At 45.9% G+C, this 23360-nt stretch overlaps 1 protein-coding gene across 6 annotated transcripts in view; it reads left to right on the top strand.

The window, feature by feature from the left end:
* Positions 1-21623, top strand: part of ATPSCKMT (ATP synthase c subunit lysine N-methyltransferase) — a 31876-nt gene extending 10253 nt beyond the window's left edge. For 2 of the 6 annotated variants that reach the window (XM_028122647.2, XM_028122648.2), the window contains one exon: positions 4874-7813. In XM_028122647.2, the coding sequence (XP_027978448.1) occupies positions 4874-5074 (201 nt within the window). In that variant the 3' untranslated portion in view covers positions 5075-7813. Of the gene's footprint in view, positions 1-418; positions 1113-4873; positions 7814-19486 lie in introns of those variants that run through there. The other 4 variants (XR_015768241.1, XR_003612211.2, XM_088023536.1 and 1 more) reach the window with 4 other exon arrangements.
* Positions 21624-23360: the final 1737 nt, after the last annotated feature.

The raw sequence follows: 23360 nt of genomic DNA on the forward strand, positions 1-23360 counted from the left end.
AGCAGACCCCCTGCCGAGCAGGGAGCCCGATGCGGGACTTGATCCAGGGACTCCAGGATCATGACCTGAGCCGAAGGCAGTCGCCCAACCAACTGAGCCACCCAGGCGCCCTCACACCGATGGTTCTTAACAGCTCTTTGCTTTTGTGTATCTAACCCACCAGGGGTGAGGAATCTCATCTGGATCTGGTAAATCTAGCGCCAGCATGGTAAATACCCACATTTAACTCTAGCACATGCTCCTCTTTTCAAAATGTGAAACAGATCAGTTGTGTCCTTGTGTAAAACCCACCTGGGACGTCTTGCTGCTTTAAAGCAGTGAAGATAAGGCACGACCTCTCCACCGAGCCTGAGGCCTGGTGTGGAGTGGCCCCTGCCTCCCTCAGCTCTCTGTGCATCAGCGCTCTGTCCTTCTCTAGGCCCCTGGATCCACGGTGTGAGCTGTGTTCTTCCCTTTGGCTTCAGTCCCCCCAGCTCTGGGCCTAGTTGGTGAATGCCTCCTGACCACTCACAGGTCAGGTGTCCTTTCCTCCAGGAAGTCGTCCCTGATTGCTCGGTGAGACAAACCCCAGTGCTCCCGTTTTCTATCTGCTGGTGCCTGTTCCTTCTCTAGAGTGAGTCATCGCACATTTCCTTACGTGGTGGCCTCGGCCGGTTTGCTGTGTGCGCTGTAATGTATGTTCAAGAGTGAGCTTTCCGTCAGCTCGGCAGCACCAGCACAAAGTAATGACTCCGGAAATACTTGTGAAATGAATGAAACGTACCCAGTAAGGACACCGATGGTGAGCTATTAAATTTTATAACTTCAAAGATTAATTTTAGTTATGAATCATGTTGTGAATTGGTAAACATAAATATTATCATCATATTTTGATAAAGATAAATGATTCATGATGGGATCATGTGTCCTTCGTTCATTCATTCGACAGGTATTTATTTGGTGCCACAAAGTGCAAGACTGCGTTCTAATCACTTGGGATACTTTAGTGAATGAAAAAGAGGAACATCCCTGCCCCGAGGTGCCTAGATGCTAGTGGGGAGAGCAGATATTAGATGACGTCCCTACATAAAGGGCTCCAGGCTGGCTCAGTCCGCAGAGCACGCGACTCTTGATCTCAGGTTTGTAAGTTCAAGCTCTACATTGGGCATAGAGCTTATTTAAAAAAAAAAAAAAATCTTAAAAAAAATAAAATGTTGTCCAACAGGAGGGGGTAAGTGCTGTGGGGTGGAGTAAAGCAGGAGGAGGGGCAGAGACAGTGTCCTTGGGAAGGGGACGCGTGGAGGTATGGGGAGCGTGCAGGGCAGAGCCACCGTGGAGGCGCCCAGGGGTCTGTGCCTCTTAAGTTCCAGCAGCAGCAGGGAGAGGTGATGTCAGAGGGGAGCTAGGGGCCAGGCGTGAAGGACGCTGTGCTGTTGGAAGGCAGGAGCCCTGGCGGGTTTCAGCAGAGGAGGGAAGGACCTGCCTGGGTTGCGAAGGACCCCAGAAGCCAAGTGAAGCCAGTGTTTTGGGGAGGAGGGAGCCATCACATGGATCAAGAGCTGCTCATGGGCATGGCTGTTTGGTCTTAATATCTTTGTGCTGGTTTCAGCTCACGTTTAAAGTTTTGAAGATGTAGTTAGAATATGATGAGTTCGTGTCACTTTGAAACCTCTAATTGTGTGAATAATTTTGAATTCCATTAGACAGACATGACACATCACTGCCTCTCTTTGTGTGTGATATCAAGACCCAGGTTCATTGCATATTTATGTGTGATTGACTCAGTTAATTTCTTACCATTGAACTAGCTCCTTTCATTTGTGGGTTTATCTTGACTTAGCATATGACAGTCATTGGGAAATAAAAGAAACCATAAAAGAGAACAGAATAATAACATGAATACGTTTACAGTGATCCTTTTGATGAACAAAATTACTGTAAGAAACCTCTGATATTTTGGAAAAACACATATTGTCTCATTCTTTGCTTATTTAATTTTTCCTTTGAGGAACAAAACTTTTTTTTTTCTTTGAAGAAATCTTTTATTGGCTATTAAAAGAGTAGAAATATCCCGTCCTTAATGGAATTTATTCTTGGTTATCTTGGTATTGTCATGAAGAGTCAAGAGTTTTCGTTCACTCTAGCCAGAGGTCACATGGAGGACTTTCCCACCAGCCACTTTTTAAAGATACAGGTCGGGAATAAAGTCTTCATAGAAGGACTATTGATTTGTTTGTCTTGATTTATTTGGTTAGTTTTAAAGGGATTAGTTTTTGCTCAGATCTTGGTTTCGAGATATCATTTCCCATTTAGAGGAGCCAGGAGTGTCTGAGAGGTGTCTGATCTGAGGGCTTAGGAGGGGGATCGATAGAAAAGCCTGGGGCATTTTGTGGAGCACAAATATAAGGAAGTGTTCAGAATATTTGTTGGGGGCGCATCCAGTGGAGAGAGAGAGGCCCACTTGAGGAGGCTCCCCAGGGCCACACTGGGACAGTCTGAGCATCAGAAGAAACAAGGATGATGGTGGATTAGAACCCACTGAACAGAATAGGAATCTAAGAGCTCGTACTTAGAGTGATAGGTACACAGGTAGAAAGAAGGGAGAGGGCTCTTCCTTGCCCCAGAATGCCAACTGTCAGTTTAGAAGGAATGACAGAATTAGCAAATTGCCCCTTTGCAATCATACTGTGAAAATTAACTCAGGCCAGAATCATCAAGAATGCTACACCTAGGGTGCCCGAGTGGCTCAGTTGGTTAAGCAACTGTCTTCGGTTCAGGTCATGATCCCAGGGTCCTGGGATCGAGCCCCACATCGGGCTCCCTGCTCAGCGGGAAGCCTGCTTCTCCCTCTCCCACTCCTCCTGCTTGTGTTTCCTCTCTCGCTGTCTCTCTCTCTCTGTCAAAAAAAAAAAAAGAATGCTACATCTAGTGAGGGACAGTTCCTTGAGCAGAAGGATATTTACATCATCTCAAGCTACCTCCGACAAATTACTCATTATAAGGGGAAATTAGTAACCCCACTGTGGAGACAGCAGATATCACCCTAGCCGGGTGGTGACCATCACTCTCAAAGCAGAAGATCCCCGTGGGCACCCGACAGTGGGGCCCTGAGAAGCTCACAGCCCCACTTGTGGGACATTGCCCAAGATGCATGTGCCGAGTTGTCGTGAGCAGACGTCAGGAGAACCCAAGGTGAGGACCACTGGTGAATAACTGGCCCGTCTTCCTAAAAATGGTGTCAACGGAGACGAAGATGGAGGAACCGTCCCAGATGAAAGTAGACTAAGGAAACATAGCTAAATGCAGCATGACCTCATGGGGAAAGTGTCACAAAGGACGTTATTGGGACATTTGGCAAAATTGGAAGGCTTTTGGCATTACTGGGATGCAATCTTAAATTTCCTGAATTTGATGACTGAGCTGGGGCTGTGTCTTAGTATCAAGGAATGAAGGGACGTGTATTCTCAAATGGTTTAGGAAAAATATTCATAGAGGAAGAGGGCAAATCAGATAAAGCAAATATGATCAACAATTAAAAATTGGTGAACCCGGGTGAAGGAAGACAGGAATCCTTTGTTCTATTCTTGCGACTTTCCTGTAACTTTGAAATTCTTTCAAAAAAACAAATTAAAAGAAGTGGAAAAAGTAGTTTTAGGAGGTAAAGATGGTAGGATCGGAAGATCAATTTTTAAGCAGTTGTTAATTTGCTGATATAATTACAGTGTCAATACATGTAGCAGGTAGATTGGTAATAAAAAGATACAAAAGTGATCAATAAGAGGATTTTACTTTGAGTTATGTTGACTGTGAAGACATTGTCCGTGCATTATAAATTTTGAAAAATTATGAAATATTTCATTATATTTCTAGTAGAATGAGTATATTTTTTCATGGTCTAATTTAGTAGTACCATATTTCACCGAATCTAGATGCTACTAATTTTAGGATGTAGCATGGCTACTGAGAAAGAAAAAAATACGGCCAATTGTAATTCTAAGACTGTGTCAGCTGTAAGATGTATCCTGATTTCTGAGATGTTAAGACATGTGGGAAAATGTGTTAAATAGTTGAGACGGGGTAGATTAAAATGTTGGGTGGGCAGATAATTTAAAAAGCTTCTCATTTTATTTGTTTCTTTTTAAGTAAGGGTATTTTATTTCATTTTTGGGGGGGAGGGGCAGAGGGAGAGAGAATCTGAAGCAGACTCCCTGCTGAGGGTGGGGCTCAGTCTCATGACCCTGGGATCGTGACCTGAGCCAAAATCAAGAGTTGGACACTGGGTGCCTGGGTGCCTCAGGCAGTTGAGCATCTGCTTTTGGCTTGGGTCATGATCCCAGGGTCCTGGGATCGAGTCCTGCGTTGGGCTCCCTGCTTGGCGGGGAGACTGCTTCTCCACTTGTGCTTGATCTCGCTATCTCTGTTGCTGTCTTGTCTCTCTCTCTTTCAAATAAATCTTAAAAAAAAAGAGTTGGACACTTAACTGACTGAGCCACGCAGATGCCCCTGTTGTTAATGTCATTTCCATGTTTTAATGGATCATTTGATAATGTATTTATGCCCCGAAGGGATCTTATTTACAGTTACTGATTTCTTTTTTAAAGATTTTATTTATTTGAAAAAGAGAGAGAGAGAGGGCACGAGCGGGGGCAGAGGCAGAGGGCGAGGGAGAAGCAGGCTCTCCGCTGAGCAGGGAGCCCGATGCAGGACTCGATCCCAGGACCCCGAGATCATGACCCGAGCCGAAGGCAGACGCTTCACTGCCTGAGCCACCCAGGTGCCCTTTGATTCCAAATTTTTGCACAGGTATTTTCAGGCACTCAGCTCCAAAAGAATGTTTGGGCATCTTTTCCTCCGACTCACCGCTTACTGAAATAACGACTGTTGTTCTGCACAGATGCCGCAGTTGGAGGAGAAACTCACGCTCGAACTGAAGGATGACGCCAGAGTCATTGCCTGTCGGTTCCCTTTCCCGCGCTGGACCCCAGACCACATCACTGGGGAGGGGGTGGACACCGTGTGGGCCTACGACGTGAGCACTGTGAGAGGCAAGGGGCCCCGAAGACCCGTGCGCTTCCAGCCCGTCATTCAAATGTAGACTTTATTGAGCGCAGTTTCCCAGGTGTTTTCATTATTATATCCCAACGGGTCCCCGGGAGAGGATTCGATTTTACAGAGACTTCGATTTTACAGAGACTTCCAGCTGTGTCTTCAGCAAAGAGTATGTTTTTCTTCGGTATGGAATGAAAAAGTACTATTACTTTCCTTAACTTCTGGGAAACGAACAGAAGTCAAGAACAGCAGGTAGATTTAAAGTCCCTTTTCAGGCTGTATTCGAGAAGGTGGTCTTACTGTCCTTCCGTGCGCTCAGATGTGTGAAAATATGAATGAGTGATAGTCATTTTGATGTGCAGGAAGATGTGGACAGCTCCTGACATTATAAAAAATATGATTTAATGCCAGAGATGAAAAAAGAAAACAACACTTTTTAAAGAGGGTATGTCTTAACAAATATTTGTAGTTTCCTCTAACTTCATTTATACTTAAGATTTATGGATTTTTGTCTTTTCTGTACTTCATGGAAAAACTAATTTTCTGAAGCATGTGGGCCCTCATATTTTATAACATTTGTTAGGAATCATTTGTTCCAAGGCTAGTGGATTACTGTATTTTATTGAATCTGAGATATGTATGTGTGTGTGTAAATGTGTGTGCACAGACACATGTTTGAACATTTCTGAAATGGTGATGAACCTTCCAGTCAGTGGTGTTTTGTGTCTGTGATCAGTGGTGTTTTGTGTTGTATGTCATGATATCGTTGCACATCAGCCAGCATTGATGGGATCTCAGGTTTGAGGAAATGTGCTCAGAGAAGCTGCAGGATAGAGTGGAGTAGTTGGTAGTAACCTAATACTAAATGAGCGGTCTTGTGCTTGGGGTTCAGCCGTCCCTGACAGCAGATCCCTGCTTGGCCCCCAGCAGGAGGCCTGGCGCCAGTGGCTTGCCCCTCATGGAGCCTTGCTTTCCCAGCTGTCCCGAGGACCCGTTGGGATAATGATACACTGAACAGGGGACGTTTCTGGGTAAACTCACGACACAGAGTCTTCAGTCTCTAAGTGGTATTTATTATTTTAGATACTAAAGAAAGGTACGGATTGTTTCTGCTAGTCGCTTCTTGAGTTTATGAAAGCTGCCATTTATGTAATATTTCTCATGTATGAGAGGAGACTTGACTGATTTAGATAAAGACAGGTTAAGGAAAACCTTTGAATGTGAGTAGACAAGCTTCACGTATCTGAAAATTAGTATTAAATGGTGCCTCGAATAATCCCTATGCATCATAGGAAAGAATCGAGCTCCCAAACATACACACCTGTAACCTAAATACCAAACAGGTTTGATAAGATGAGATGGTTTGCATTTTTAACTGAAATCCTAAAACTATGATCAGCTTGATAATTGTCATTTAAATGAGCAGCAACCTGGAGACTCATTCATTCATTCAGCAGATCTTACCGAGTATCTACTGTGTAACAAGCTTTTCCAACTCAATGAATAGACCTACAAGGCCTCTAATCTTATGGCATGTATCTTCTGGAAGAACGAGACAGACAAATACGAGAGTGAATGTTAGTGGCGTGGCATTCTCTGAAAGAAGTCAACAGTGTGGACAGTCTTGGCATTTGTCAGGTTTTTGGCTGCTACTGTCCATCCCTTCCCAATGGCCCCCAGTTTCTGAGGAACGAATTCTCTCCGACGGTGTGTAGTTTGCTGTGTGCTCCTCCCTGTCACTCCCGCCAGCCCTGTGACTTGGTTGGGCACGCTCGGAGAGGGACCCATCATAGCTCCCTGCTGGGCAGGTGTGACGGTAGAGACAGGGTTTTGTATTCAGTAAGGATGTATTCAGTAAGTTTCTAGACACTCCTGGCGGATTTCTGGAGGCATCAGGCTATCTGGAAAGGCATATGTAGCTTGCCGTTTTTGGAGTTCTCCTTCCCAAGCTTCCCAAGAATTAGATGATGCCTGGTCCTGCAACCTCAGAATAAAATAGACCATTTCACAGAAGTGTGGAGATTCATGGAGTTTGTAAGATCTTTAATTGATTTTTTCAGCTGGCCTTCAAGTAGCCCGTAAGTGACCTGTAAGAATGTTATTGTAGAGGTTATCGTGGCTTCTCTGGCTGGCTGGTTTCAATGATCAGTTGCTGGATTGAGGATATTGATTAAGTTTGCACACGACACAAGGCAAGGAGTGAAAGCTACCATTTCTGATGTCAAAAGTAGGACTCAGAAGTGCCTGACAGATTGATATCAGGGATAAGTGCTAACTTGATAAAATTTAAAGTTCAAACAAACAAGAATAGAAATAGAGCTTAGTGGTGACATAGCCGAACAGGAGCTGTTGTGACCAGACCTGGAGGTTCCGTCGACATTCGGCTCAATGACCAGCACATTCCTGTCTGTACGCATCTTTCTCTAAGAGCTTGGCCCCAGGGTTGCAACCCCTGCCCTCCCCCGGTGTCCCAGGGGGGCTTTGTCGGACCCTCCGCTGATCCTGGCATTCAGATTCTGAAATGCTTAGCTCCACCAAGAGGCTGTGAAACCCAAGTTTAAAAGATTTAAGAACAGGGCGCCTGGGTGGCTCAGTTGGTTAAGCGACTGCCTTCGGCTCAGGTCATGATCCTGGAGTCCCGGGATCGAGTCCCATATCGGGCTCCCTGCTCAGCGGGGAGTCTGCTTCTCCCTCTGACCCTCTTCCCTCTTGTGCTGTCTCTCATTCTCTCTCTCTCAAATAAATAAATAAAATCTTAAAAAAAAATAAAAGATTTAAGAACAGAGACTCCAGATACACCGTGTTCACTGTTGCTGAGAGATGGGGTACACTGTGACAAGCCACAGCCAAACAGAACAGAAAAAATACAGGATTCCTGACGTTTCCACCTCGTGGCTGGATACTACGCGTCTGCCCAAGGACTTGCCCCAATGCCCCAGGGTCGGAAAGAGCTGTCGTGAAGGCATAGATGTGCTCAAGTGCAGGCGTCTTCCGAGCCTGTGCTGTAGTGTGTGTTTGCTAGACCACCTGCCATCCTCTGGGCGGTGGTGGAGTGTTTCTCACCTGGCCTGGGCACCCAGATCTGCAGGTCTCTGAGCCGGGCACCTGTCCCGCCTGAAGGTGTGTAGATGCTGCTCTCTCCGATCCCATGGCCATCTCCCCACTTTCTGGTATCGGAACCCCCAGTGCTTCAGGGGTCAGGCACTGATGTGTTCAGGGATCGTGGGCCCGGCCAGTTGTCTGAGCCCATCTCCTGGGCGCCAGGGTGGGTGGTGGGCTTTGGGCATGTGATCCAGTTCCTGCCAATGAAGTTTGCAGGGCCATCTGCTGGGAGCTTTGGGAAAGGTTTTGTTGTGAACAGAAGGAAGTGCTTGAGGAGGGAGCATCCTTCCTGTCTTTGGACGACAGGCTATATAAAACAGGAACACCTGCCGTCCTTATGGCTGTTTTGCAGCCACCAGGGGGAAAGTGAAGATGGGGGCCAGGAGGCTGGTGGAACAGAAAGATGGACAGACTCCAGGTGTTTGGCGAGACCACGGAGTTGCTGAACTGACCCGGAGCCTCTGACGTCTGGACATCTTACGTGAGGTGACAGACCCACATTGTTGCTCTCCCACAGGTGTGGGATGTGGCCTATGGCAGCCTGGCCGAGGCAGGAGGGTGTGAGGCTCAAGTTGGGGGAGGGAGCCTGGCAGTGTGGAATGCAGGCGCCCTGAGCCCTTGCCCCCTGTCTGGAAGGTGCTGCAGGACAAGGCACTCGCTGGCAAGGTCAGAAGCATGTCTGGAGTATTCAAGAGGGACGGAGAGCTCCCAGGAGCGGAGGCCCTACTCCCGCCCAGAGTGGCGTTTGGGCAATTGTACCAAGTCAAGAGGGCTCTGAATGTGGACCCAGCCTTCACCAGCGGCAGGAGTCCTCCTAGGTGGGCGTCCTGTTCTTGGGGACATGGGCAGGGCCGAGTAACAGCGGAGCCGCAGCCACATCCCTGCACGCAGGGAGTTTTGTCGGTGGAAAGATGATTCTTCAGGATTAGAAAGGAATTAATAAAAGGAAGGGAAGAAAACACTCAGACTGCTCTCTTGGCAGATGGGGCTGCCAAGGGGAGAAGCCATGATGTGCACTGCGTGTTTGTGTCCTTAGGTTGAAATCCTGACCCTCTGTGTGCTCATACGAGGAGGCTGGGCCTTGGAGAGGTGCTTAGGTCCTGAGGCTGGAGCCCTCCTGAAGGGGATTAGTGCCCTTACAAGGTGACCTCAGAGAGCCCCGTCCTCCACATGTGAGTGGGAAGACAGCCAGCTATGACCCAGGAAGGGGCTTCTCACCGGACACCCAGTGTGCTGCCGCTGGGATCTGAGGCTTCTTAGCCCCATAGCTGAGCAGAATAGATGCTCGTTGTGTGGGCCCCCAGGCTGTGGTGTTCAGTGACCGAAGTCCGAGCGGGTAACCTAGACGGTCCGCATCCAGCGCTATCCAGACTTGTCCCCGCTGTAGTCATCATTTCCTGGGCCCACATGAGGCACGGAAGTTGCAGGGAGCCAAGCTTCCAGAGGGTTCTCCCCAGTGCCAGGTGGGGAGAGCGGGAAACCATCCCCCTGATGTAATGGTCAGGGCTGGGTGGCTGGGCGGGCTCCCGAAGTTCCCCTGGGCCCCCCTGTCTGCTTGACCGTCGGGGGCCGTGGTTGGCACTATCACAGGGGCAGGCTTCTCTGGGAGGGGTCTCTTCTGTGCCTCCCATCTCATGGAGGACGCTTTCGGCACAGTGTGTCCCTAAACCAACATGGGTGATACGAAAACAACTAGAGCTAGAGGGGTGAGCTGCAGCATTGACAAGCAGACGTGAATTCTAGATGGTAAAGGGTCTCGAGAGCCTGTCCTACGAGGCACAGTTGTTTCCCCAGGATGGGAGGAGGTGTAGAAGAAACAGGACGGGCGTTTCCCAATGCTTGAAGGCTTGCCAAGCGGAAGAAGGAAGGGAAAGTGATAATGACCATGATGACTGTGACCTAGCAGTTTCCGTGCACAGAAACACCCCGTTCTCATCTTTAGGGAGGAGGCGCTGTCTACTGACTGTTTTCATTCTTAACGACAGGGAGATGAGGTCAACTCGCTCAGTCCCGACCAGACCCAGGAGCACGGAGTCTTACTACGCTCCGTTGCTTACCTGCAATTAGACCTGTTCTAACTGGCTCAGAGGCGTAAACTTGGCTCTTGGCGTTGGTGCTAAAGCTCAGTCTGAAGTAGGGTTTTAATAAAGTCGTTTGAAGTTAGAATGCGTTGCCTCTGGACATAGGGACGTTGTTGTCACTGGAGATGCCGCTGCAGAGGTCTGGACAGCCACATGGTGGAGATGTTGTACAGGGATCCATCCGCGAGCAGGTGTGGCATCTTAAAATGACCTGCAATGAGCACGAGTTTTCCAGCCTTAGCGGGACCGCCAGAACCCTTAAAGCAGAACCCAGTGGGTCTGGGAGGCATCAAAGCAGCTGCTAGCAGTGAGGGCATTTCACACAACTCCAGCGGTGCCTGGCCTCCCCCAACAGGAGGCCATGGGCAGCTTTTCCTCTGCTATACGAAACAAGCGTAGCCAACATCTTGAAATCTCGGGGAAGCTGATGGATGACAGTAAGCTTAATCAGAGCTCCAGCCGAGAAGTGGTAATGCTCAGAGGAGAAGGTAGGAGTCTGTTAAACCCCCCGAGGGCTTGGCTGCAGTTGTGTTCCCCAAGTTCTGATGAGAACCAGGAGACTGTTCTTGAATCCGCTGGGAGAAACGCATCATGAATGGTGCCTCATCCCCTTCTAAGTGACACCGTCCACCCATCACCTTTCAGGGGAGCAGCTTTATAAGGACCCAGGCTCTCTGACCCTTCTCCAGTTGATGGGGCCAGAGTCTGGCATCGGAGCCAAAGGCGGAAGAGATGAGATGAGTCCTGCAGATTCCATAAACTGGGGAACAGAAAGATCGGGGACATCCAAGTGGAAGTTAAGGTCTTGAAGTTGAGGCCAGAGGAGTTTGGAGACCCGGGAGAGATGAGAGAGTAACAGGTTTCTCTCTGGGTGAAGGGCTCGGTCCCAGGGAGCAGACCACAGTCCTGTGAGCAGGACCCTGCCATGGGCCCGCCCCCGCCCACCCCAGGGGGCCCAAGAGCCGGGACAGGAGCAGAGCCAGACTGGGGCCGGCAGAGCCCTCTCGGTCCCTAACATCTCAGCCCCCCTCAGAGGATTCAGCTGAGTGTTGTGTTCCCTGAACAACTCCATTTATGAAATAGGTGATTTTATGACGAATGAAAATCGCACTTGTCATGATGGGTGTTAAACACAAGGAGCTTATTATCCCCAAAGATGGGGCAGGCCATATACTTAAATAGAAATATGGCTATTTATGTAAATGTAAGGAAGTCTCCCGTCTGAATAACCCAATAAAGTTTCTGCGCTCAAACAGAAAACTTTAGTCATCCGGGATCCTCTCAGGCGGAGTGAAGTGTTCCCGTAATAGTGACACATTATAGTTATATTGGAATTGGCACACTTGTGACCCAATGGACTGATGCAAATTGAACATGAACAAAAAAATCATAAAACTTTTATAGGTGAGGGAAATAGGATCTTATTTTTTCTAATTTAATATGGTGAGAATATTACCTGAGAAGGACTGATAAAACAACAGCTCATCGATCACAAGGTTTAATGCAAGGGTGGAAAGGAGGAATCAAGTAAATTTTCTTCTCTGGAATACTGTGGGGTGAAAAATTGGGCAACGAAATTACCCTTTATGAGAACGAATCCAAACGTCAGGAAAATCCACAAAACCGCGCGTGTGTCCCAAACTTGGTGGATACGTTCGAGAGGCGAGGTCTTGCGGGGTTTGCTGTGAAGATAGCTGGGCAGTGTTGTTCGTGGGGAACGTGACAGTGACAGAGGTGGCGTGTCACAAGGCATTAGGCACGTGCCGGTGCGCATGGCGAGCAGTCAGCACGTTTGGGAGGCAGCTGGCGTTCTGCTCTTCCAGTGATTGTCCCTTCTTGCCCCCTGACATTTACCTGTCCCGGGCAGCCACGCTTTATCCCTTCATGCCCTGGCCTTTTCTTCCATGTGTCCACTACTCTTTGACTTAAGAGTTACATTACGTATTCCCATTTTCAAGGGCATTTGCATTTTGTTAAGGAGAGCTATGATACGAATTTGAACTTCCAGTGAGAGTAAAAGATGGATTTGTAATGGAGAAAGGTCAGGTTCCCAGTTTCCACCTGCCCTGGCCCCAGCCCAAACTACCCAACGGGCGTATCCGAGACAGCTCGGAAAGGCAGACTGTGGTCACCGCAAGTTTCTCTTGACCTGAACGTGTTAATTAGGAGTAGAAATTCATAGTCCAGACACTGTGGTAACAAGGAATAGCTCTCAAGTGTTGACTGTCCTAGGTCTTTTAGATAACATTATTTTAGGTTCTCCTACTAACCGCAGGGGAGGTATGGTATTTCTCAGTGGGGGAACCTGAGGCATTTAGAGAGTAATTGCTTTGCTAAGGCCCGTGTACTCGTTAGCAAAGAGTGGAGCTGGTATTGGAACCCAGGCCTGTCTGACACTAACACCTAACAGCTGTGTGAGCCCCCACCCCGTGCCCCCCTGCCCCCCCATCACTGCCTAGCCAGAGCGTGGGGAAGGCTCTGCTGCTCCAAAATCCATCCTGTCTACCCAGTAGCTTAGATATTAGCAACATTCGAATAACTCTAAGGCTTGGGTCCCCTGTCTCTTTGATTCAGAATAAATCTTTTTTTGGGAGGCATAGCGTGGTCCTTGAGTTAGAAGCATAAGCCTGAGAAAAGGATAAAGCAGCCTGTCCCCCTTTCAGAACTGTCCCCCACTCAGAAACAGGTAGAGGAAGTAATGACTCCTAAGCAGAACTTTATCACCTGCTTTGTAGGCCCACCTCCCAAAGGTGGGTTATTGCAAACATATTGCAGTCTGTCTGTGTTGGACAATAAGCAGCTTGTGGAAGTACACACATCTCCATCATCCGCCGGGGCTGCCCTAACAAAGCAGCCCTGTATTCCTCATAGTTTTGGAGACTGGAAGTTCAAGACCAAGGTGTTGGCAGGATTGGTTTCTCCCTAGCTTGCAGGTGGCCGCCTTCTCTGCTCGCGGTGTCCTCAACCAGCTTCCTCTGTGCACCATCTTCCCGGATGGCTCTTCCCCTTACAAGGACACCGGCCCTGTTGGATCAGGACCCACCCCAACAGCCTCATTTTGGCTTCATCCCCTCTTTAAAGGCCCTCTTTCCAAACACAGTCCCATTCTGAATACTGAGTAGGACTTTAATACATGAATTTTGGGCAGGGGGCGGGGACACAGATCAGTCCCTAAGAACATCTTAGCAATGTAACGACAGCCTCGTTTTTGTAAGCACATAATCGGACACAGCCTAAGCGTGTGTGAGCTGAGACTGGTTGAGTGCATGTGGGTGTATCCGTACGGAGCAGCTGGAGGAAAGGCTGTGGCAGAGTGACACGTCTGGACGCCCGTGTAGTTTCCAGCCGAGGTTGGAATTCTGCAGGAATGTGCATTGAGCCCAGCCGGTCTTGTGGAAAAAGCCGGGGTAATGGGAGACCACTCAGGATGGTTGCAACCTTGAAATCCGGGTATTAACAGCAACACTTGGTGTCTGGGGAGAGAACTTGGCAGGCTGCTCAGTGCGCTGGAGGCTGCCTGTGGGGATAATAATTAAAAAAAAAACAACAGCGTGGGAATGCTGGTTTGCGGAAACAACACAGTGCCAGTGAGCCCCGGAGGGGTTGTCCCCTGCCACAAGCCCAGGACTGCAAGGCTGGGGTGCCCCTCTCCGGGGAGGGGCAGGCACCCGTACATTTTCTAAAAATCCAGCTGACAGGCTTCCGTGTTGAGGGTCACTTCTCTTCCTGCGGAAGTTTCCTGTTCTCATAATTCAAAGCTAAGCTCCCCTTGCAGAAAGAACCTCCTAGAAACCAGCGGAACTTCCAGGTGATTCTGACTTCATTCCCGATTCAGCAGTGGTATGGGAGTTAATTGGTGTTACAGTACCAGGTGCTGTAGCCGAGCAGAGTGCTGTCAGGTGTAAACAACAAGGGGCAGGAGACTGTGATATTTGCTTCCATTTGTGTAAAAAAGGGGCATTCACATGCTTACACATGCGTGCTCCCCCCTTCCCCAACTCTCCTACACATCCCCTGCCGGAAATCATCTGTGAGTGTACAAGAAACTGGTAATAACTTTTGCTTCTGGGGAGGGTGGGTGGGGTTTGGGATGTGAGGTGAGGGCAAGACCCCTTTGATTATAGATTTTAAAATATTTTTTTGCCATATATAACTTTTCAATGAAATGACAATTCTTTTTTTTTTTTTAAAGATTTTATTTATTTATTCATGAGAGAGAGAGAGAGAGGGGCAGAGGGAGAAGCAGGCTCCCAAGGAGCAGGGAGCCTGATGCGGGACTCGATCCCAGGACCCTGGGATCATGACCTGAGCCGAAGGCAGATGCTTAACCATCTGAGCCACCCAGGCGCCCCGAAATGACAATTCTTTAAAGTTCACACGTACAGGTAGAAGATTAGCTTTGGTTCACATATGAGATGCCACTTTTGAAAGTACATACAGGAGAGGACTGATCAGTGATGACATGGGACTGAAATATGCTGAGCCAGTGTGACCATGCGAAGCTGGTGTGATCATGCTGCTTTGTGGGTGTGACCATGCTGAGCGGGTGTGATTGTGCTGAGCTGTGTGACCATGTGCAGTGGTGAGTCAGACTCTGGGACGCCTGAGTGCTATCATGTTTCAGGGCAAACCCATTGGTATTCAGGGCTAAGCTTTTGTGAAGGTGGGGAACTGAATTCCAGTGACTTGTGTTATTGGTTAAATATTGTGTTTGTGTGTGTGTCTATTTTTCTCCAAGTCTTTTCCCTTCTGTTCCCTGATACACATCTTTATCATAAAGTTGGAAGAGAGAAGCACATGATTTGTGAGGTTTAGGTCAGCAGCTTGAAGGACCCCAGAGTTAGAAGGGACTGCAGCATAGGGGGTCGGGGCAAGGCTGTCGGCTCGCATGGAGGGTGTGTGAGCAGCTCTCGGGGAGAGCGTCTTCCCTGGGACACCTTCCCCTCTGATCTCCTCTGACCTCTGTTGGTCACATCTACCTCCTGCCCCTGGCCGTCTCTCTCACTGCTCTTTTTTGCCTTCTCTGAGAGTTTGGAGGTAACTTTTAGAACTGGTTGTGTCCAACACCAAATTGTGATAGCAAGTGAAAAGCCAAGATATGTTCTTTGCTTTTTGTATTGTGTAAAAAAGGACGTACTGGGTAGACTAGCAGGTGACATACCCAAACAGTGCTGAATGGAACCTTCAGGTTATTGATTCTAAATAACCACCAACTGCTGCCTGAAACATTTCGTTTTTGGATATGGCCCCCCTGCCTGAGACCTTTTGGGGACTGGCTGTTCTCTCCTAACTCTTAAGGCAGCTCGTCTTACCTTAGGGCACCCTGTTAGAAATGCCTTCTGTATACCTGGCTAAAACCTGGCTCCCTGGCACTTCCCCCATGGGCCCTTATTTTACCCTTCCGGGGACCACCCTGAACAATTCTAATGCTTCCTCCATGGGAAATCCCAAATCCAGACATTTGGAGGACTCTCTCCTGTCCTCACTGAATCTTCCATTCTCATGTTTCTTCATATAAACCAACCCTCCCTAGCCTGGTAACTCTCCTCTTAACACAAGCCAGGTTTTAAGTTATCTTTCTGAAGTGTGGGTTCTGGAGCCAGATACAGAGCCAGGTGGGGCCCCACCATTGCAGAGAGGAGCAGACAGCCCCCTTCCTTGCTCTGTGCTTGTCTTCAAACTGACACCTGATACTCGACTCACGTGGAATTTTTACTTATGCTTCTGATAAGTCACCTGTCCTGTACCGTATTGTTATATAGACCATGTCAGTGGAGTTATTTTTTTAAAAGATTTATTTATTTGGGGGGGCACGCGCATGAGCAGGAGGGGCAGAGGGAGAGGGAGAGAGAATCGAAGCTGACTCCATGCTGAGCACGGAGCCCGGTGCAGGGCTCGATCCCATGGCCCTTAGTTCATGCCCTGAGTGGAGGCCAAGAGTTGGATGCCTGTCCCACTGCACCATCCAGGTGATCCTGGAGGTTTTTTGTTTGTTTATTTGTTTGTTTGTTTGTTTGACTCAAGTGCATGTTACGTTTTTGAAGCAAGTAAAAAATTTATTTTCCTTTTCAAGTTTTGTTGTGTTAGATTTGCCCCATTGCTACAGGGTTTTAAGGGATTTGGGATCCTAATTTAATCATCTAATGATTTGGTTGTTCCTGTGTACTTTATGCCACATAGAACTTTAATAACCAGGAAATTAGTGTTCTTATCTACATTATTTGAAAGAAAAGCCACAAATTTTGAAAGAGAGCCCTGGGACCTCCCTATCCTATAAACTATATCATTTGCTCTATGGGCCAGCGCTCCCAGGAGGTGGTGGTTCATTCATTTGTGCTCTACTCACTGATGCTCTCGATCTGACCATAAGGACATGCAATTGAGCATGTAGCCCGATGTCCCCTCCGTGTGGGCTTCATCACTGTGTGCCCAGGTCTTAGGCAGTCCATAAATATTTGTTGAGTAAGTGTGTGAATGAAGGATGTCAGGGAAGAGTGGACACGGGTCTTACTGAAGTCCAGCTACATTGTTTTCCCTTCATTCCAACCTAGTCATGTTGGTGCACTGGTTAAAAAAGAAAATCTCCGGAGGGCCCGGGTGGCTCAGTTGGTTAAGCGTCTGCCTTCGGCTCAGGTCATGCCCGGATCGAGCCCCGCATCGGGCTCCCTGCTCCACGGGAAGTCTGCTTCTCCCTCTCCCACTCCCCCTGTCTGTGTTCCCTCTCTTGCTGTGTCTCTCTCTGTCAAATAAATAAATAAAACCTTAAAAGAAAAAAAAAAGGAAGAAAATCTCCGAATCCATTCTTGGCAATCCCTCCCGTCTTCTGAAGTCTCTACTTTTTTTTTTTTCTTTTGGACTCACAGTTTATTACTTGCTTTCCCACATTTTTCTTTCTTCTTTCTTAAAAAAAACCTTTTTTGCAGTATATCTGAAATGCCACAAAAACAAAATCCCATAAAATATCTGGGCATGTTTAATGTATACAATATGATGAATTTGGACATATGCACAAACCCATGAAACCATCACCACAGTCAAGGTAATAAGCATATCCATCACCTCCAAAAGGTTCCTCCTGCTCTTTTGTTCTTTGATGTTGTTTTGTTTTGGTGTTAAGAACATAACGTGAGATCTACCCTCTTAAAAATTGTGAAGTGTATAACACTGATTTTTTAAAGATTTTATTTATTTTTTAGAGAGAGAGAGAGCATGCACAGGAAGTGGAGGGGGACAGAGGGAGAAGCAGGCTCCCCACTGAGCAGGGAGCCCGATGCAGGGCTCCATCCCAGGACCCTGGGATCACGACCTGAGCCGAAGGCAGACACTTCACCAACTGAGCCACCCAGGCGCCCCTACAACACTGAATTGTTAACTACGAGCACTGTATCGTTTGACAGATTTCTCGAACTTCTTCACCCTGCATAACTGAAACTTTAGACCCCTGAACAGCAGCTCCCCATGTCCCCCTCTCCCAGCACTTAGCGACCCCCATTCTATTCTCTGCTTCTAGGAGTTTGGCTATTTTTGATTCCTCACGGAGGTGGAGTCCTGCAGCCTTTGGCCCTCTGTGGCTGGCTTATTTCACTTGGTGTAGCGTCCTCCAGGCCCAGTGGTGTTGTCATACGCGGCTGGAACCTTCGCTTCCTTCCTGCGTGGCGTGCATGGACTTTCAAGGCTGGCCTTTCCCTAGGTTAACTAATGCCCACACTTGTGGGTCTGTATTCCCAGAATTGACCTTCCTCCCCTTTCAGGACCTCACTAATGTTGGCATACCACTCTGGATCTCTGGTGCTTCTGTTCTATACTATTTCTCCAACATCCCCGATAATAATTTGGGTGTCTCATTTACACAACGTCTCTGTTTTCTGCACACTATTTTATTCTAATACGGATTCATTTAGAGCAGTTAACTGACAGGGCTGTCTCTCTGTAGATTGAAAAAGCCCCAGTTATAATACATTTTGCTATCCATCCTGGTTTTTTTTTTTTTTTTTAAACTTCCTTTTGCTTTTTGTGACTGGAATTCTAGGAGTGCTAGTTTCTTCCTGAGTAAATTATTCTAAATTTGGAATTTCTTTTTTTTTTTTTTAAAGATTTTATTTATTTATTTGAGAGAGAGAATGAGAGATAGAGAGCATGAGAGGGAAGAGGGTCAGAGGGAGAAGCAGGCTCCCCGCTGAGCAGGGAGCCCGATGCGGGACTCGATCCCGGGGCTCCAGGATCATGACCTGAGCCGAAGGCAGTCGCTTAACCAACTGAGCCACCCAGGCACCCCTAAATTTGGAATTTCTAATGAAAAAGTTTCCTCTTAGCGTAAACACTAATTGAGAGAACATTTCTTTCTACTCACAATTTTTCATTTTTAATATGTCAATTAAAATCTAAGTATTTTGGGGTGGTGGGTTCCCAAAATAGAACAATGAATTTCACATTTACTGCACATTTCTACTTTTATTTACAATTTACGAAGTACTTTCCTTTTAATAAGTTTGTTTTTTTTTTTCCATCTACCAGTTCAGCTGAGCTGGTATGCTCTTCCTCTCTCTGACTTTCACCTTCATGTTTTTTTCTGTCTACTCTCTGTTGCATCTTGGACCCTGTGCTCCTTCTGTCTTGATAGGGGTCTTAGTCTTAGGCTTTTCCTTCCACATTTTTCTTTTTCTTTTTTTTAAGACTTTATTTATTAGAGAGAGAGAGAGCATGAGCAGAGAGAGGGGCGGAAAGAGAAGCAGACTCCCCGCTGAGCAGGGAGCCCGACGAGGTGCTCAATCCCAGGACCCCGAGACCATGACCTGAGCTGAACGCAGACGCTTAACTGACTGAGCCACCCAGGCGTCCCCACATTTTAATTTTTCAGAATATAATTTTTGATTGCAAAATTCATACCCTAATGAAGCCTCTTGTCATTTTATTTTGTTCACATTTAACTAGGCATCATCTTGTTTTTTTTTTATGTTTTATTTTGTAGCCTATCTGCTGATGTAGCATCACTTTTGTTTCCAGTAAATGAAAGGAAAACATTTCCACCCACTTAGTAGTTAGGCAAAGGGAAGGAAAAAAGCTTGAGTGCTCAGCAGTTCTCTGAGATGAGATAAATACGTGATGGATTTACATTTTATTCTGCTTCACGGTTTGGTTCACTTGTCGGCATTTTGTATCTTCAGTAGTTTGGTGATTATTTGTCCAGGCTTTTACTCGGTGCCTTTTAAGACATGAATTTTGATCCTATATAAAGAAAGTTTCCATAAAAACAGAAGGTTCTGATTTTTTTTCAGGCATAAAGAATTACTTTGCTACAGAACACAATGAATTGTGGTGAGATGGATATGAACAAACAAATATTTCAAATTATCCATATGACTGTTGGTCAAATCCTGCAGACGGCTAGCAAACATGAAAATAATTCAGACTGATGATGATGAATGCTTTCCCAGAAGCAAATGAACTGTTGCTGGAATCAAAACGAGAAAGAGGATTTTACTACTCAATTTGTATGTGGAGGGAAATGATGGACAGTGATTTGCTATTTATAGTTTCTTTTTCCCCACAGCAGGAGAAAGTTTCGAAGTTTCAAAGTGGGTTTGATACATATTTCTTGCAGACAAACCTTTGTTCAGAAAAACCAATATTCTGGCCTAAGAAAACAGAAATCTCCTCCAAGTACTGGCCGATAATGATGACATATATTAGTACGATGTAGCAATGTTTTGCCATCCTATTTTAAGGTGTTAATGGTAGAGGGGGAAAGCTAGAGACTTAAAAAAATTGAGGTAGGATTCGCATACAGAAAAATTCACCCTTTTTGGTCTTCAGTGCTATGAGTTTTGACACATGCATATACGGTCATGTAACTACCACACGATCAAGCTAGAGAATATAATCCCACTACCCACAAAATCCCCACCTGCCGCACTGTGGTCGATGCCTCATCTGACTTCTATTCCCTGGCAACCACTGGTCACTTTCCTGTCCCTAGAGTTTGTCTTTTCCGGAATGTCACATAGATGGAATCATGCAGAACATAACCTCTGTGTCTGGCTTCTTTCACCTAGTGCAGTGCATTAGAAATTCATCCCTGTTGTTAGGTGTTTCTTACTTTGCCTCGCTCAATGGGGCTCCGCTGGATGAATGCGCCTGACGTTATGGATTTTTTCCAGTTTTTGATGATTACGAATAGAGTCACTATACACATTTGCATACAGGCTTTCTTTTGTGAACACAAATTTTGCTGAAGTGGGCTAAGTCCGTAGCAGTAGGATTTCTGGCTTCTGTGTTAACTTTATAAGAGACTGTGGTCTGTGAGAATTCTCATTGCTCTGCGTTCTGCTTAGCATCTGCTTTTCTCAGTTTTCTTTCCTCCATTCTAATAGATTTGTCCTGGTTTCTTATTAGGGTATCAGTTTGCATTTTGTGAAGCGTCTCTTTGTAATCTTATTTGCTACCCATATATCTTCTTTGGTGAAGTGTCTACTCAAATCTTTTGCCTGTTTTCAAAACTGGGTTGCTTGTTTACTTATTATTGGAATTTGACAGTTCTGTATGTGTTTAGGATATAGATCCTTTAACCTACACGCATTTTGTCAGTATTTTCTTTCAACTTGTGGCTTTTATTTTCATTCAGTTAAGAGAGCGTCCTTTGCAAAGTAGAAGGTTTTAATTTTGATGAAGTCCATTTTCATTGATCTTTTCTGAATTGTGCTTTGGGGTCATATCTAAAAAATCTTCGCTAAGGTCACGAAGATTTTCTCTTACATTTACTTTTAGAAGTTTTATAGTTTTAGACTTGTATGTAGGTCTGTGATCCATTTTAGGTTAGATTTTGTTTATGGGGTAGGGTATAGATGAAGGCTTATTTATTTGCATGTGGCTGTAATTGTTCCAGCAGCCTCTGTTGGAGGCTGTTCTTTCTTTATAGAGTTGCCATTACATCTGTGTTGAAAATCATTTGACAAAATATATGTGAATCTATTTCTTTTTTTTAATTAAGAAATTTTAATTCCAGTATAGTTAACACACAGTGTTATATTAGTTTCGGGTGTACACTACAGTGATTTAGCAGTTCTATCCATTACTCAGAGCCCGGTCACGACAAGTGCCCTCCTTAATCCCCATCACCTATTCCCCCACCTCCCCACTGGTCACCATCAGTGTGTTCTCTGAGCTCAGAGTCTGTTTCGTGGTTTGTCTTTCTCTCTTTTTTTTCTTTGCTGATTTGTTTTGTTTCTTAAATTCCACATGTGAGTGAAATCATATGGTATGTGTGTTTCTCTGACTGGCTTATTTCCCTTAGCATTATACTGTCTAGATCCATCCATGTCATCGCAAGTGGCAAGATTTCATTTTTTAAAAAGATTTTAGGGGCGCTTGGGTAACTCAGTTGGTTAAGCGTCTGCCTTCGGCTCAGGTCATGATCTCAGGGTCCTGGGATCCAGCCCCACATCAGGCTGCCTACTCAGCAGGGAGTCTGCTTCTCCCTCTCCCTCTGCCCTTTACCACCACCGCTGCCCCCTTCCCCCTGGCTTGTGCTCTTGCTCTCTCTCAAATGAACAAATAAAATCTTATTTATTTATTTGAGAGAGAGAGAGTGCACGAGCAGGGGGGAGGGGCAGAGGGAGAGGGAGAAGCAGGCTCCCCGCTGAGCAGGGAGCCTGATGCGGGGCTTGAACCCAGGACCCTGGGAGCATGACCTGAGCTGAAGGCAGAGGCTTAACCCACTGAACCACCCAGGCGCCCAGGACTTCATCCTTTTTTATGGCTGAGTGTAATATTCCATTGTATATTCCACATGTTTCTTACCCATTCATTGATCAATGGACACTTGGACTGATCCCATAATTTGACTACTGTAAATAATGATGCAATAAACATATGGGTGCATATATTTTTTTGAATTAGTGTTTTCCTATTTTTTGAGTAAATACTGAATAGTGGAATTACAGGATCTTATGGTAATTCTGTTTCTCATTTTTTGAGGAACGTCCATACTGTTTTCCAGCCATACCAGTTCGCATTCCCACCAACAGTGCAGGAAGGGTTCCTTTTTCTCCGTACCTTTGCCAACACTTGTTTCTTGTGCTTTTGGTTTTAGCCATTCTGACAGGTGTGAATTGATAACTCATTGTAGTTTTGATTTGCATTTCCCTGGTGATGAGTGATTTTGAGCATCTTTTCATTTGTCTGTTGGCCATCTGTATGTATGTGAGTCTATTTCCTGACTGTGTATTCTGTTCTGCTGGTCTGTGTGTCTATCTTTTCTTCAGTACCATTCAGTCTTAAGTACTAGCTTAATATAAGTCTGAAAAATGGATGTGAGTCCTCCAACTTCAGTCTTTTAAAAATTATTTTGGTCATTCAATTCCTTTGCCTTTCCATGTAAATTTTAGAATCAGCTTGTCAATTTCAACAAAAAAGTGTACTGGGATTTTTAAAGGGTTTGCATTAAATATACAGAATATATAAAATATATTATACAGAATATATAAAAATATATATGTGTAAAATGATAACCACTAGAAAAAATATGCCATCCTTTAAAAATACCAAAAGAAATTTAAAAAGTACAAAAGTGGTGTCATTACTGAGTCCTAAACCTATATTCATGCAAAATTCTCTGTAGTTGTAGGGATACTAGATGACGGGATGGTGAGAACATAGCTAGCTCTAAGGATTTTTTTTCTTCTACTTCCTTTATCTTCAAAACATCCTCTTGTTTTGACAATTTGAAATCCTTATGAATAACTTTTTAAAAGAGCTTTGTGGGAACCGTTATCTTTTTTAAAAAAAAAAAGATTTATTTATTTATTTATTTTAGAGAGAGAATGTGGAGGGGAGGGACAGAGAGAGAGAGAGAGAGAGAATCCCAAGCAGACTCGCTGCTGAGCGTAGAGCCTGACGGCGGGGCTGGATCCTAGGACCCCGAGATCATGACCTGAGCCAAAATCAAGAGTCGGATGCTCAAACAACTGAGCCACCCAGGGGCCCTTGTTATCTTTCTCGTTGTTATGGTTTTAAGAGATCATTTCCAATCTCTCTTTACCTTGTTGGACGTAGTCATGTAGAAATGTGATTCCAACACACAGTGGCTTGTATCAGTATCGGTTTCAGCACTGCTGTGTTCATACACACTCTGTGTTTGGACAATCTTTGATT

Source organism: Eumetopias jubatus, unplaced genomic scaffold, assembly GCF_037043125.1.
Source record: "Eumetopias jubatus isolate StellerSeaLion01/CBP00866 unplaced genomic scaffold, mEumJub1_p1.0 scaffold_5, whole genome shotgun sequence".
Taxonomy (NCBI): Eukaryota; Metazoa; Chordata; class Mammalia; order Carnivora; family Otariidae; genus Eumetopias; species Eumetopias jubatus.